This window comes from Carcharhinus amblyrhynchos, chromosome 11 (genome assembly GCF_965287045.1).
Source record: "Carcharhinus amblyrhynchos chromosome 11, sCarAmb.v2.hapA, whole genome shotgun sequence".
Taxonomy (NCBI): Eukaryota; Metazoa; Chordata; class Chondrichthyes; order Carcharhiniformes; family Carcharhinidae; genus Carcharhinus; species Carcharhinus amblyrhynchos.
Window position 1 is genome coordinate 49,544,800 of NC_137334.1, and position 14,679 is coordinate 49,559,478.

The window sequence follows — 14,679 nt, forward strand, 5'->3', positions numbered from 1 at the left end:
TATATTCAGCGAGGTAGTCTCCACCACTTCAACAGGCAGGAGAATTCCAGAGATTCACCACCCTTTGAGTGAAGAAGTTCCTCCTCAACTCCGATCTAAACTGCCCCCTGCTTATCTTGAGGCTGTGCCCTCTAGTCCTGCTAATCTTTATAAGCGGGAAGAATCTCTCTACCTCTACCCTATCCATCCCTTTCATTATCTTATACGTCTCTATAAGATTCCCCCCTCATCCTTCTAAACTCCAACGAGTACAGACCCAGTCTATTCAGCCTCTCTTCATAGTCCAACCCCCTCATCTCCGGTATCAGCCTAGTGAACCTCCTCTGCACTCCCTCCAAGGCCAAAATATCCTTGCGCAAGTGCGGCAACCAAAAACTGCACACAGCTGCAGCCTCACCAGTGCCGTGTATAGTTGCAGCAAAACCTCCCTGCTTTTATATTCTATCCCCCTCACTATAAAGGCCAGCATACCATTTGCCTTCTTGATCACCTGCTGCACCTGCAGACTGGGTTTTTGCGACTCATGCATAAGGACCCCCAGGTCCCTCTGCACCGTAGCATGCTGCAGCTTTTCGCCCTTTAAATAGTAATCCCTCCTACTATTATTTCTGCCAAAGTGGATAATCTCACACTTGCTAACATTGTACTCTATCTGCCAGGTCCTCGCCCACTCGCTCAGCCTATCCAGATCCCTCTGCAGACTTTCCACACCCTCTGCACAATTTGCTTTTCCACTTATCTTCGTGTCATCAGCAAATTTCATTACCTTACACTCAGCCCCCTCCTCCAGATCATCTATATAAATGGTAAATAGCTGAGGCCCCAGCACCGATCCCTGTGGCACTCCTAGTCACCAACCGCCAATCAGAATAGCACCCACTGATACCAAAGGCAATGATATCAACTGATTACACTGAAAAAAAGTACCTCAGAGACTCGCCATTGGCTGAACACCAGTCGTGAACCCTGCTAAAGATCCCCTGCTGTTGACTCCTAGCCAGCTGCGCTATTCGAACAACACAGCGGGCTGGGAGAATCCTGGCCCCGCTCTTTGGATTATCAGAAATGGGATCTATTTTGGGAGATGCACGTCAGGACCTGCCGAAGTCCTGATGGTAGACATATATGGAAATTGCATGGGAAGTTACCTGGTCCAATATCTGCGCACTTATCTGACCACCCTTTAATCTGCTTCAGCCAGGATTGGAACATTCTAGAAGAAAAGTGTAGTTTAGCTAGGCTTTGTGGGCAGTGACAATATGCCTAGCATTGTGCTCAGCATTGTTGCTGACCGGAAAATCTCTGCCAATGTCAGTTTCCACATGTACACTGATGACTTTGAGCTTTGACCCATTGCCACATCAGTTGACCTCTCAATTGATGCTAAGTTATCAGACTATTTGTCTCATATCCAGTCATGGGCGAGCAGAAATTTCCTCTTTTATCCAGTTCTGTAACACCACCTGACACTCTCCCTCAGTTCATTTGTTGCTGAAGCACCTGCTCATTCGTAACTTAGTTACCTTGAAACTTGCCTATTCCAACCCACTTCTGGCCATCCTCCCTCATTCTACACTCCATAATCTTGAGGACGGCTAAAGCTCTCTTGCCCACATTCTAACTCACCATCACTCCATCCTCCCTGACCTCCCAGTTAAGCAGTGCCACAACTTTAACATTCTGTTTCTTATTTTCATTTTCATTCCTGGTTTGGCTCCGCCCCATCTAATTCTAACTTCCTGAGAATCCCCAGTTTTAATTTTTCCACCATTGATATCATTGTCTTCCATTGTCAGGATCTCAGTCTCTGGAATTTCCTCCCTGCACCTCCCTCTCTCTGTAGCTCATTTTCCATTTTTAAGACACTCCTTAAAACCTAGCTCTTGACCAAGCATTTATTCATCTGCCTTAATATTTCAGGTGGCTCTTAGTCATTTTAGTTTATAATGTTTCTGTGTAGTGTGTTGTGTCATATTCCAGATGGCCAGAATGAAGGATGAAACCGGTACCAATCTTTAACTAGAATAGAATTATTCACAGAGTAAAACATTACAGATATATCTCCTGACTCCACTCTATTCCTCTGTCAATCAGTGTCTCTTTATATGTGCTCATGTAACCATCCAATCAATGTCCACCAAACGCACATACTTAACCACAATTGATGTGACGGGATGATAGTGATGTTACCATCATTACCAAAATACAAGTTATTATTGTTACAAACCTCTTTGAACATTTGAACAAGGAGTGGGAATAGACCATTCAGCCTCTCGAGCCTGTTCTGCCATTTAATAAAATCATGGTAGATCTGATAGCAGCCTCAAACCTACATCCTGCCTACTCCCAAAGAGCTATCACCCCCTTGCTTACCAGGAATCTATCCACCTCTGTGTTAGAACTGTTCAAAGAATCTGGGTGGCATTATCTGGCCTCCTGCAGTGTGTTTCCAGTGGTGGAGGTGGTTTGCCATTGGCCACTGGCAGGAACTTCTGGTCCTGCTGGTATCTACAATGTTTTGTGTGGCTCACCCTTCCCACCATTGGGGAAACCACCACAGGGAATGGCCATCAGTGGGAATGGAAGATCCAGCCACCAGGAAGGGCCGGAAAACTGCATCTTCAGCTTCTACCATTTATTCCAGTTCCAGAGACACCCAACCCTCTGAATGAAAGATTTCATCTTGTCTCCATTTCAAATGGCGACCCCTTATTTTTAGACAGTGACCCTTGTTTTTGATTCCCCCAGAAGACTGAACATGGTTGCCACATCCACCCTGTCATACCCCTCGGGATTTTATATGTTTCAATCAAGTCACTTGTTCCCCTTCCAAACTCCTGAAGATACAAGCCTAGAATGTCCAATCATTCCTCAACCCGGCCATTCCAGGTATTAGTCTGGTAAACCTTTTCTGATCAACAGCGCACACAATAAATTGAATGTCCTTCTTTGGTGCTGAGGTATTTTGAGATCCTATTGTACTGGAGAAGTTGAGAGTTCGAGGTATGAAGGCTCCGATGAATACAGCACTGCTTTTTTTTTTACAGCACCAGAAGTGTTGGACCTATTTATTACAAACTATTTATACAAAGTTGGATTTTCAGCAAATACAATGAAAACAAAGTATTGAACCAGAACAAATGTTGGCCATGAAGCATGGATATGGCCATGAAGCACGGATGTGTACTTGTTGGAATTATCACAGAATTGTCATGGTGCAGGAGGCAGCTATATGGCATATTATGTCTGCATTGGCTCTCCAAATGAGCACCATGTCTTATACCATTTTTCTGCCTTTTCCCCTACACATTCTTTATTCAAATGATCATCTAATGTCCTGTTGAATGCCTCGACTGAACGTACCACCCCCACATTCCCAGGCAGTACATTCCAGAATTGAATTATTTGCTGTATGAAAATGTTTTTTTTTCTCACATCACATTTGCTTCTTTTACAAATCACATTAGATCTATCCCTCTCATTCTTGATCCTTTTATGAGGGGGAACAGTTTCTCTCTATCTACTCTGTCCAACCTCCTCATAATTTTGAACATCCCTATCAAATATCCTTTTAACGTTCTTCTCTCCAAGGAGAACATGTCCAAACTCTCCAATCTATCCCCATAACTCAAGTTTCTAATCCCTGGAACCATTTTTGTAAAGCTCCTCAATCTCAGTCTTTACCGAGCAGCTACTGCCTTTGGATAACAATCTTCAGGCCATATGGCCCAATCCATCACGTCAACCTGCCTCCCAAGATTCTGTCTACACTTCCTGCTGCCTTGGCAAAGCAGCCAGCATAATCAAGGACCCCACGCACCCCAGACATTCTCACTTCCATCTTCTTCCTTCAGGAAAAAGATACAAAAGTCTGAAGTCATACCAACCGACTCAAAAACAGCTTCTTCCCTGCTGCTGTCAGATTTTTGAATGGACTTACCTTGCATTAAGTTGATCTTTCTCTACACCCTAGCTATGACTGTAACACTACATTCTGCAGTGTCTCATTTTCTTCTCTATGAAGATGATGTTTTGTCTGTATAGCGCGCAAGAAACAATACTTTTCACTATATGTTAATACATGTGACAATAATAAATCAAATGAAATCGAATCAAGGAAAATGGAAAATACCTGGACCAGGGTTGAGGTAGGACTGTAAAAGTGAGAATGAGGCAGAGGGGGAATACATAGCTGGGAGGGGCAGGAAGGGGAAAGCTGAGTCAGAAGCAGAAAAGTACAAAGATGTCAAGAGACCAATCTCAGAAGAGAAACAACTTTATCCTCTAGTTACCACAGGGTAACAGTCAACAGCTGCAGTAAGTGATTGGGCCAAAGCATGGCCAGTGAGGCCTGCAGGCAAACAGGAGAATGATAGAACTGAACTGCAGCAGATTGGCACAGAGATGAGTAGATGAGTCACAGAATGTTGTCAGTTAAACAGGCAGAGTGACCAGTAGCTGTTCAAAAAAGAGTCACATCATCGACAATCCCACCATTAAACAGGATAGGCTATAAGGCCTAAGAGAGGATCCAAGAAGTTGCACCCATGCTATTCAGGGAAAAAAAGAGATAGGGCAAACATAAACACAGATTTCTGTTCTCTCTGAGGTGAGTACAATAGACTTGTCTGAACAAACCTTCAGTAATATGTCTGCCATTTTCTTAGTAAAAACTCTGACAACACCAGGTTTAAGTCCAACAGATTTATTCGATCGTAAACTCACCAGCTTTCAGGGTTTACAGTTTACAGTAATCTGTAAACTGTCTGTGCTCTATATGCTCTGCCTGAGGCCAGAACTCTCCATTCACCTGACGAAGGGACTAACTCCGAAAGCTAGTGAGTTTACTATCAAATAAATTGGTTGGATTTAAACCTGGTGTTGTCAGACTTTTTACTGTGTTTACCCCAGTCCAACGCTGGCATGTCCACATCATGCCATTTTCTTGGCAATGCACTACTATACTGCCACCCTGTGGTGAATAGTAAGTACTGCTGCTGGATTTGGTGGAAAGGGCTTGAATCTGGTTGTCGGGTGGATTTTCCGGCTGTGTTCACCCCAAAGCGGAAAATCCAGCCTGAGGTCAATGAACCTTTCCATGGTCTGCCCCTCACCCACTACAATTCCTGTGGTGGGTGGAATGAGGAAATGTTTGGTGAGAATGTTATATTCACAGGGACACTAACAGGTACAAAATCAGCAGAATAGACCCCTGATCTTTTTAAATATTTGAGAGATATGAGTCAGCATACACAAATATCTATATAAAAAACATATTGGACCAAGTTTTCTGAAGACTGGACAAACGACTGAGGATCCTGTAGAAGTCATGACACGTGGACCTAAATGGGAATTGCCGGAGAGGTTTCAACTTCCAATTTCCCTACTACCTTGGAACTGACATCGATGACGGGTGGAATTTTGTGCTCCAGATCACATCTGGCGTGAATGGCGGCAGAAGCATAAAAGATCGTGAGAATCCCAAATCGCATTTTGCATTGGTGAGATTTCCTGTCAGGACTGCCACATACATGTGATGTAATACAGTTCCCAAAGTTCAACGTTAGGGACCTTGTTGGAATAAATTAGCATCTGATTATTAGGCCTCTATACCTGCCCCCTCGGCTTCGTTACATTATCCATTCACATTGTCGGGATGTGAATTAGGAGACGTCTCCCTTCCGGTGAGCAGAACTCACCAGAGGAGCTCAGATGGGTGCACTGCTCAGGGAGGAAAGGGTCATGAGTAGGCACGGTTGCAGGGGGTGGGAGGGGCAGATGCTGCAGTGGGAGTGGGCTGTCTGAGGGAGGCAATGTCTGGGGGAGGGGCAGGTATTTGGGGCAGTGCTCAATGGAAGGAGGGTGTTCTGGTTTTACCTTTGCGTATCGGGATGGCCTTTAAAAATGGCAGCCCAATCTTTAATGAATGAAGTTGTTGGTCAGGTGGGCTCTGAAACACGCCCCTTGTATATTTTTCAGAGATTCTAACACTAACATGGACAAAGTTGCCGTTGGGGCCAGTGGCTATAATGCACTTTTTCCTGCCGGCTGCAAAATTCTGCATTAAACACGGAAAATCCTGCCTGATCTCTCCATCTCTGACTTACAGCCAGAGCCTTCAGTCGATTACAGCTATTGAGCTTAAAGAACCATTTGATCACAATTTCTTTGCTGCTTGTTGCATTTTTCAGGCATCAGATGAAGAGAGGTTTGGGGATGGTTAGGGCAGGGATAATGAGGCAGTACAAACACCAGTGAAAAAGCCTGCCACTTAGACCATAGCTGCAGATTCTGCTGGGTTTTTTTTTTATTCATTCATGGAACATGGGCATCACTGGCTGGCCAGCATTTACTGTCCATCCCTAGTTGCCCAAGGACAGTTAAGAGTCAACCACATTGCTGTGGCTCTGGAGTCACATGTAGGTCAGACCTGGTAAGGACAACAGATTTCCTTCCCTAAAGGACATCAGTGAACCAGATAGGTTTTTCTGACAATCAACAATTATTTCATAGTCACCAGTAGATTCTTAATTCCAGATATTTTTATTGAATTCAAATTCCACCATCTGCCCAGGCAGGATTTGAACCCAGGTCCCCAGAACATCAGCTGAGTTTCTGGATTAATAGTCTAACAACAATACCTCTAGGCCATTGCCACCCCTATGGTGAAGATAGCAGCACTGGTATGATTTTTGAATTCATTTATTGATGTTTCTGAGCCATGAATATGAAATAAAGACAGATTCAGAGAGCAGGGGCCTTTTCATTTGTAAACAATAACCTATCTGCCACATGACGTCCTGGGCCAGACACCTGAATGGGTGTAGAGCTTCCCTCCACACTTCTAACTGGCCTCCTTCCCACTGGGCAACTGCTAATTGTCTGGCTGATGCTCAACTCAACTCAAAGATCTGAGATGGCAGGAACAGGGGTTAGCGAACAATCACTTAACATTTTGTCTCCCTCACCCTGCCAAACAATGTAAAATTTAGCCCCATGCAATGCAGTTTGTTATCAGGGCCATTGATTTAAGGTGATTAAGTCAAGTTCCATAAAAAGCAAGATACTGCAGATGCTAGAAATCCAAAATCAAAGCAGAAAACGTGAGGATCACTCAGCAGGTCAGGCAGATTTTCTGCACTGCCATCCCTTACACATCTTTTAGATGCATATTTGTTATAAATGCCCAGCACGTGGTAATATTTTAGAGGTAATTTTTAATTCTGGGAAGATTAAAGTTAACTGTAGAAAATGGGATAATTGCAATTCAAGCAGCTTGAAATCTATTACACTTGAAAGGTGGGGCCCTGTTAACTAGAAAGATAAAATTGTAAAACAGCAGATGGGATTACTCAGCTGGAGAACTGGAGATGAGGTGAGAATTGGAGATGACGGGAGAATCTTACTAATAAATTAGTAGTGTTGTTTCAATGAGAAAACTGGCGCATTTCTCTCCAGAGAAACAGGTCAGTTTTATCTCCACATCTTACGACACACTATCAAGGAGGCATGTTTTACGCCAACATATAGGGGGCAGGGTCTCAACATGCCAGCAAAAGCTGGCTGCACAGAGATTGGGACCACATCTTTAAAGGGTTCCCTGGTCATAACAAGAATAAACCACCCCCCCAACCCACTGTGGAGGTCTCAGCGGCTTTCCTTAGCACCTTCAATCGGTGTCGGCACTTCTCTCCTCCCCTCTTTCCCCTGAACATCAGTCCTTTCCCCCTAGTGATCATCGAATCCCCCCCCTTCACAAGAACAGTCAAAGCTGGCACTCGCCCTACACCCCATGGCTGTCACCAGCATCCCCTGCTCCTCAGTCTGCTCCCAGCCCACAGCCAAATCTGAATGAATCACCTCCTTCCCCCATTAGGCTCCCACTGGGGCCCACTCCTTGGAACATATTGGCACTGCAAGGTTGGCATGGGCATGGTGTTAACTTGTGACAAGGGGCAGTGCCAGGCTATTGTCTGACCATGTCCCTCTTCCTCGGGGGCTATACCCACCTTTACACCCCTGGGGAGACTCCCACAATTGGTTCATGTCTAGTTGAACCTGTTGTAAACCTTGCCAATATGGCATCACATTGGCACAGTGTCAATATGTGACAGTGGAGGGATCAATATGTGGCGAGGGGGTGCGTTAATGGTGTCAGATTCATGTAAAGCATATTCATGCCTATTATGGGCATGAACCTGATGACATCATCAGTGAGAGATGGGGAAGATCTGAGATTGTGAGCTTGCCAGTGAGATCTGCGTCTTCCAGATCTTGAGTCCTTTGCATGGACAGTGAATGCAAGTTCAAGTTTGCCCCCAACATGTCAACACTGCTTGCAAAGAAATGCAGCCCTGAGAGTTGCTTTGTTTTCCAAGTTAAAGCTACAATTAATTCAAAAGCATTCAGTGAGCACTGGAAGGCTACATCATCATGAAGATGGGTGGAGCTTAATAAAGTCATATGATTTCAATTAATCTGTATGTTGTTGGGGGAATGGGGCCTTCTGCAGCAGAGAAAAGATGCTGCTGTTAGCGGACTCTAAGCAACAAAAGTAATGCTGTTATTTGTCTTTCTGTAGTTGAGACTGAGGAGCATTTGGATATCTCTGTGCAGTTTGGGCTCTGGAGAAGCCAGGAGGGGTGTGGGGCGGGTATGGCGGGGGAAGGGGGGTGGTTGGGATGAAAAGATGGCAGAAGATCACTGGCTCCATGATGTAAAGGGTTGGGGCTCAGGAGACACCCTGGGAAGCATTTATAGCTTGGTATAGCTGGAGAAATTGGAGCTTGATGAAATCCAGGGACACTGCCACCCAGTGAAGCTAGTTAGCTAATAAAGAGCTGAAATTGTGCCAGTTAGTAAAGGTTAGAGTTCAGACTCGAAAATCCAAGAGAATGGAGATTCAGGAAACAAGATTGAGATCCTGGGAGCTGTGTAGTTATTGGGACAATCCAGGTTGGAGCAGCTTTGAGGGGATTCAGAGGCTAGATCTTCTAAAGTGGAAAGTTAGGAAAGCCTTGTGAGGGAGACAGAGTTTCAACAAGATTAGTTCACTCACAGTGTTTACTGACTTTGGGTGGGTTGCTAATAATCTGTGGGATCTGTCTAGGTTGCATTTGCTATTTATTGTATAGTGTGGTGTTTGACCACAATTTACCTGTTAATTTACACATATCTCATATTAGCCCTGAATGTTAGCATATTACATAGATATTGTGAATTGATTTTGTTTAATCTTCTATAGTAAAATTTATTTTTGGTCAAGGCACATGGAATGTTGTGGCTTTATTCTCTTAGAAAATGTCTTGAATCTCAAACTCAGCCTACTTTAACAAAACGTATTGGTCCCAAGCCAAACCTTATGAAAACGATGGGGTCTGATCTAAGATCATAAAAAAATTATCCTATTATTCTTTGACCTTGTATTCTCCTCATTTCTATCACTTAGTCATCTCTTAACCAATCACGGCTCTTTGCATTTTGCTTTTCGCTCCCTTATAATATCCTCTAATCAAATTGATGTTTATGATGTGGTTTTATGGGATTTTTCTGTCAGTATTTTAGAGATTGAATTCTGAAACTCTATCCACTGAAAACCATAAATGATTTATTGCATGTTCGGTTTTTATCTGATTACGCTTTTGGGAAGCACATTGTGACATTGTACTACATTAATGACACTGTATAAAGACAAACTTCAAACATTTATACGGTTATACCATGAAACAACATATAATTAGATAGCACTTTAACATGGTAAAATGTTCCAAATAATTTACATGATTTTTATCAGACAGAATCCATAAAGATGAGATTCAGACAGGTGACCCATAGCCTGTGCGGAGAGATAGAAGCATCTTAAAGGAGGAGAGGTGAAGTTGAGGCCCTACAGGTGCTCAATCAGTCGTCTATTATGTCTAACGTAGACATTAGATCGGAGTTGAGGAGGAACTTCTTCACTCAAAGGGTGATGAATCTCTGGAATTCTCTGCCCATTGAAGTGGTGGAGGCTACCTCGCTAAATATATTTAAGACACTGGTAGATAGGTTTTTGACAGACAAGGGAATTAAGGGTTATGGGGAGAAAGCGGGAAAGTGGAACTGATCCACTTCAGGTCAGCCATGATCTTATTGAATGGCAGGGCAGGCTCGAAGGGCTAGATGGCCTACTCCTGCTCTTATTTCTTATGTTCTTATGTATGTAGGTGAGCATTTGTTTCTGATAACATGCACATACAGATAGTGTCCTCATTAAGGAAGGTTGTTTGGCAGGAGTGAGAAATTACTGTAACTAATTGTATACCTGCAAGGAGGACAGGTTACAAATGGGTACCTAGTTTAACACAAATTAACAGAGAGAATAATCCAACAAGTCAAGCACTTTTGACATTAATACAGAGTAAATAGAACTTTTAAAAAAGCAGATTATCCATACAGAATTTCTGCACATCCATTTGCTGGTGTTTTCAAACAGCTTTTAGAGACAAGACTGTTTGTATAAAAAAGCTTCTTGATTCCCTATAAGATGAAATTTTAATAAAGTGGATCTTCACTTTCCGGTATTAAAAATACCCTAAGTTTGCCCAAGTGGTAAGACTTGCTGTTATGTGTTGACTAAACTTCTGACAGCATGAGAGAGAATATTCTGCTACATTGGTTGAATGTACTCATATAGTAAGGATAATTGTAAAATTTCTGACTTTCTACATCATTTTGGAGATCACTTTGACTGTGCTTTATTAAAAAGCAGGCTCCTAAAATTTACCATCAGTGGGTAAACTTACATTTCAAAAAACTGAGTTTGTTCTCTCTCTCCTGAGCAGAAACATTCAGTACACCTGGCAAAACATTTATCGTCATGGTACATGATCTACTATGAGAATCTGTGCAGCTGTTTCCAACTCTCACTCAGAGAATGGATTTGAATAGACCAATGTGGAATATGTGTACGTAAACACACTGATAAATGACAAGGAAAACAATTTCTTACCTGGGCAGATATCCTGAATTCACCATACTCCTTCATAAGATCCTGAGTTTCTTCAGTAGTTTCCCCAGCAGAGGTATGTGTGGAGAGGTAATACTCGCCTGTTTCTTGGATCCAGTCCAAAGCCTGTTGCGTACAGAGTGAAAAACATTAAGTAAAGTTCTTTGCTCAAATTCAGTGGCATTGGATTTGTATTAGTTTTCTTTCCATTATTACACCACAAAATACACAAGAAATAAATGAAATAAAACATACACACAGCATTGTATGAAATTTAGCAACAGATTCCAGCTAGTCTTCTCCTTCCCTTACAACTAGTGACCAAATCTTTAAGAAAGAAATTGAAAAAAAAGTATGAAAGGTACAAATTTTGACAGCACTGTTGTGCATTAAAACTTTGTATTCCAGGCTGTGATGACTTCAGCCAGGCTAATGAGGTTGGCTTGCTAGAGTATGAACTACCTCCTCGTGAACCTGTTCCTGGGCCTGGCGAGATGTGCCATCAATAGGTCCAGGCAGCGGGCATTCTGCGGGTCGTCAATCCTGACTGTCTACCCCTCTACTGTGACTACAGGTGTCCCTGGAGAGGGAGCATGTGATGTCCACGGGCGCAGTTGCCGCCTTCCTCACCCGCTGGGCACCGGTGGGGCTGGGGTGTATTATCGACCCTGATAATCACCTTTTGATTTAATGTTTTACGTTTCCATTTGACTTTGTTTTTTGTTTGGGCTGTCCCCTTCCTTTTGAGGAGCTGCCTTTTTCATTTGTCCCTAAGTTAATTTGAGTTTGTTTATTCGGTTGGTGTCAAAAGAGATACGGATGAGTCTTAATTGATGGTTAAATCGGGGAGCTTCATGCTCATTATTTAAAGCAGGTGTGTCAGATTCCCAGCCTGCATTCAGCAGGGAGCAACTGGAGAGCTGGCTGTGTACAGATGTATGGTGTAAATAAGGTAACTTAGTGAAGGGACTTTCGCCGCTGTGGAGTTATTACACAGGCTGTGACTTCCATCTATAATCCTTAATTAGTTTTATTAATAGCAGCACCCATGGAAGATCCAACATATGCAGCTTTTGGTTTTGCAACATGGACTTCAAAGAATGCAAAGCCTTTATTGAGACTTCAAGCTGCATTTCATCATTAAACCCAGGTTACTTTCTCATGAAGCAGAACTGGAAGAGCTGTTTGACTTGAATTTTGCAATAGCTTAAATAGAGAAATATATGAAAAAAAGGAGAATGGAGAAAGGGCATGTTGGACTGGTGAGATATATAACACATACCTGTTTAGCACTTCTTTCAAACACCACATATTGTTGGCACTGATCTAGTCTCCTCTTTTTCATTGTCCAGAAATGAAGAACCCTGTTCTCCCTCTGGAGTAGCTCACTTAGAATAGCTGCAAAACAAAACAACAATGTGGTTAGTTCCTCAGATTCAGACAGCACACAGGGTTATTTCTCCAGATAATCTTCTGCTAAGTGCTTTCATTCACTGAGAATGATGAAAGAAGATTCAATCGTAATATAGTCAAACATGAACTGTCATCATGGGGGTTCAGTGGCAGAAGACAAATGTAATGTGCGTTAGGACTCAAGCTGAAGGTATAAAGTGCTACAGGATGAATCATCAGAAATTCATCTAAATATACCCTCCCGGATCTCAGCATTCAGTCAGGTAATTTACAACTGCAGAAATTTCTTTTAGTTAGAATTATATGCAATAAAAACTCCACAGTATGAAGAAGATGAAATCAACAACAATAACACAACATGGAAACAGAATCTAACTATTGAACAGCAATCCTAAGTTACAAAATAATTTCCATTATTCCTTTAATTGACAAGCTACTGAATAAATATATCACCAATTTTGAGTAGTACTGGTGGCTTTTAAGTGAACCATTCATCCTTTGTAGACCCAGACCCACCTTTTACTTGCTGCTCGGGACCTCTTGTGTGAGCAGCCACACCGGGCATACTCACATTGTTCCTGTGAATGTACTTCAAAAATACCTCAGCATTCCTGCGCGCAAGAGTACAGGCCTGTGAACACATAATAAGGTGGATATTTCTCACAGCTCAACAAAATATATGTTTCCTTAAACTGGTCGCACCAGCCACTGTTATACCAATTCATCCCAGTGTTTTCTATACATTGCACAGTAGGAGCGATTTACAAGGCAAGTATATAGTAGGCAACCTTTCTGACAACGTGTTCAAATTGGGTCCTAAGCCAGACGTAGGAACCCAACTTCCAAGTAGAAACGGCCAGAGCGCATGCCAAATGTACTCTGACTACCTATACCAGGTAATGAGCAACCCAAACAGTGGGACCATTCACTAGACGAATCCAAAACAATGAGCCTCAGTGTTTGGCAGCCCCTGTGGCCACATCCAATCTACATCCAGGGGGCAGCAGTCTCGACTCCAAGCCCTCTTGGAACATAGATTGTGCCACTCAGTTTCTCGCAATGTGAGTGTGGAAAGATAGGAAATTTCCCAACTCACACTTTCCACCCAGCAGCAAAATTTCCAGACCCTACAGATAGAAGCAAAAAGAGAGGAGATGCAAGACTCATAGGAGAGCCAGTCTTAGGTTCAGAATAATAGACCAGTAGAAAGACAGCAACAAAAGAAGTATTCAAGAGCCAAAGAGAGTAGTTTAGGAAAGAGAGTGGAAAGAGGAAGATGGATTTGAAAACAGCAACGAAGTTAGATCAGAAGTACACCACAGTTTTGCCTAAGAGGTTTGCAAGTACAAACATAGATGGAAAATAAATAATGATACTCATTGAACAATTTGTAGCTGTTTATTAGAGAGTTATTCAGCTGGAAACAATTAAAGACAATAACTACTGAGTGCAATTAATTGTATTGTTGCATTGCACAGTTATCAACATTAAGGGGACAATTTTCCAAGTACGCATTGACAGCACTGACAGGAAACAATCCGCTATTAATGCGTCAGCAACTCAAATCAATGAGCTTACAATATTCTTCTGAACAACCACATTATTTAGCCATAAGGATCCAAACTGACTAGGATATTTTGTTAACGAGCAAAATCCATAAAATAATTAAATGTCACGAAACAATTTGATAGGATGTGAATTGTGAAACTCTTTCTACTTTTGCAAAGACTAGATCTAATGGCCACCAGTATATCATAGTCACTAATAAATCCATTATGGAATTCAGGAGAAACTCTTTACATTGAAAGTGGTTAGAAGGTGAAACTCGTGATCACAAAGAGCAGTTGAGGTGAATAGCAGAGATGCATTTGGGGGTGGTGAATGTGTGGAATTCACTACCACGAAATGTAGTTGAGGGCAAAACGTTGTGTGATTTTAAGAATAAATTAGATATAGCTCTTGGGGCTAAAGGGATCAAGGGATATAGGAGGAAGGGGAGAATCAGGATTTGAATTCGATGATTAGCCATGATCAAAATGAATGGTGGAGTACACTCGAAGGACTGAATGGCCTACTCCTGCTTCTAGTTTCTATGTTTCTATTAAGCTAGAGAAACATCTGAAGAAGGAAGGAATAAAAAAAACTATGGAATATTGTTGTTTATTGCAAATGGAATGGAATATAAAAATAAGGATGTTTTGCTACAGTTGTACAGGGTGTTGGTGAGATCATATTGGGAGTACAGTTACAGTTTTGGTCTCCCCTAATTTAAGAAGGGA

At 42.4% G+C, this 14,679-nt stretch overlaps 1 protein-coding gene across 3 annotated transcripts in view; it reads right to left on the minus strand.

Moving 5' to 3' along the window:
- The window catches only part of kalrna (kalirin RhoGEF kinase a), a 754,589-nt gene that overhangs the window by 258,274 nt on the left and 481,636 nt on the right, over positions 1 to 14,679 (minus strand). For all 3 annotated transcript variants that reach the window (XM_080199056.1, XM_080199055.1, XM_080199058.1), the window contains exons 19-21: positions 12,917 to 13,031; positions 12,270 to 12,385; positions 10,991 to 11,113 (exon numbers count right to left, since the gene is read on the minus strand). In XM_080199056.1, the coding sequence (XP_080055182.1) occupies positions 10,991 to 11,113; positions 12,270 to 12,385; positions 12,917 to 13,031 (354 nt within the window). The remainder of the gene's footprint in view (positions 1 to 10,990; positions 11,114 to 12,269; positions 12,386 to 12,916; positions 13,032 to 14,679) is intronic.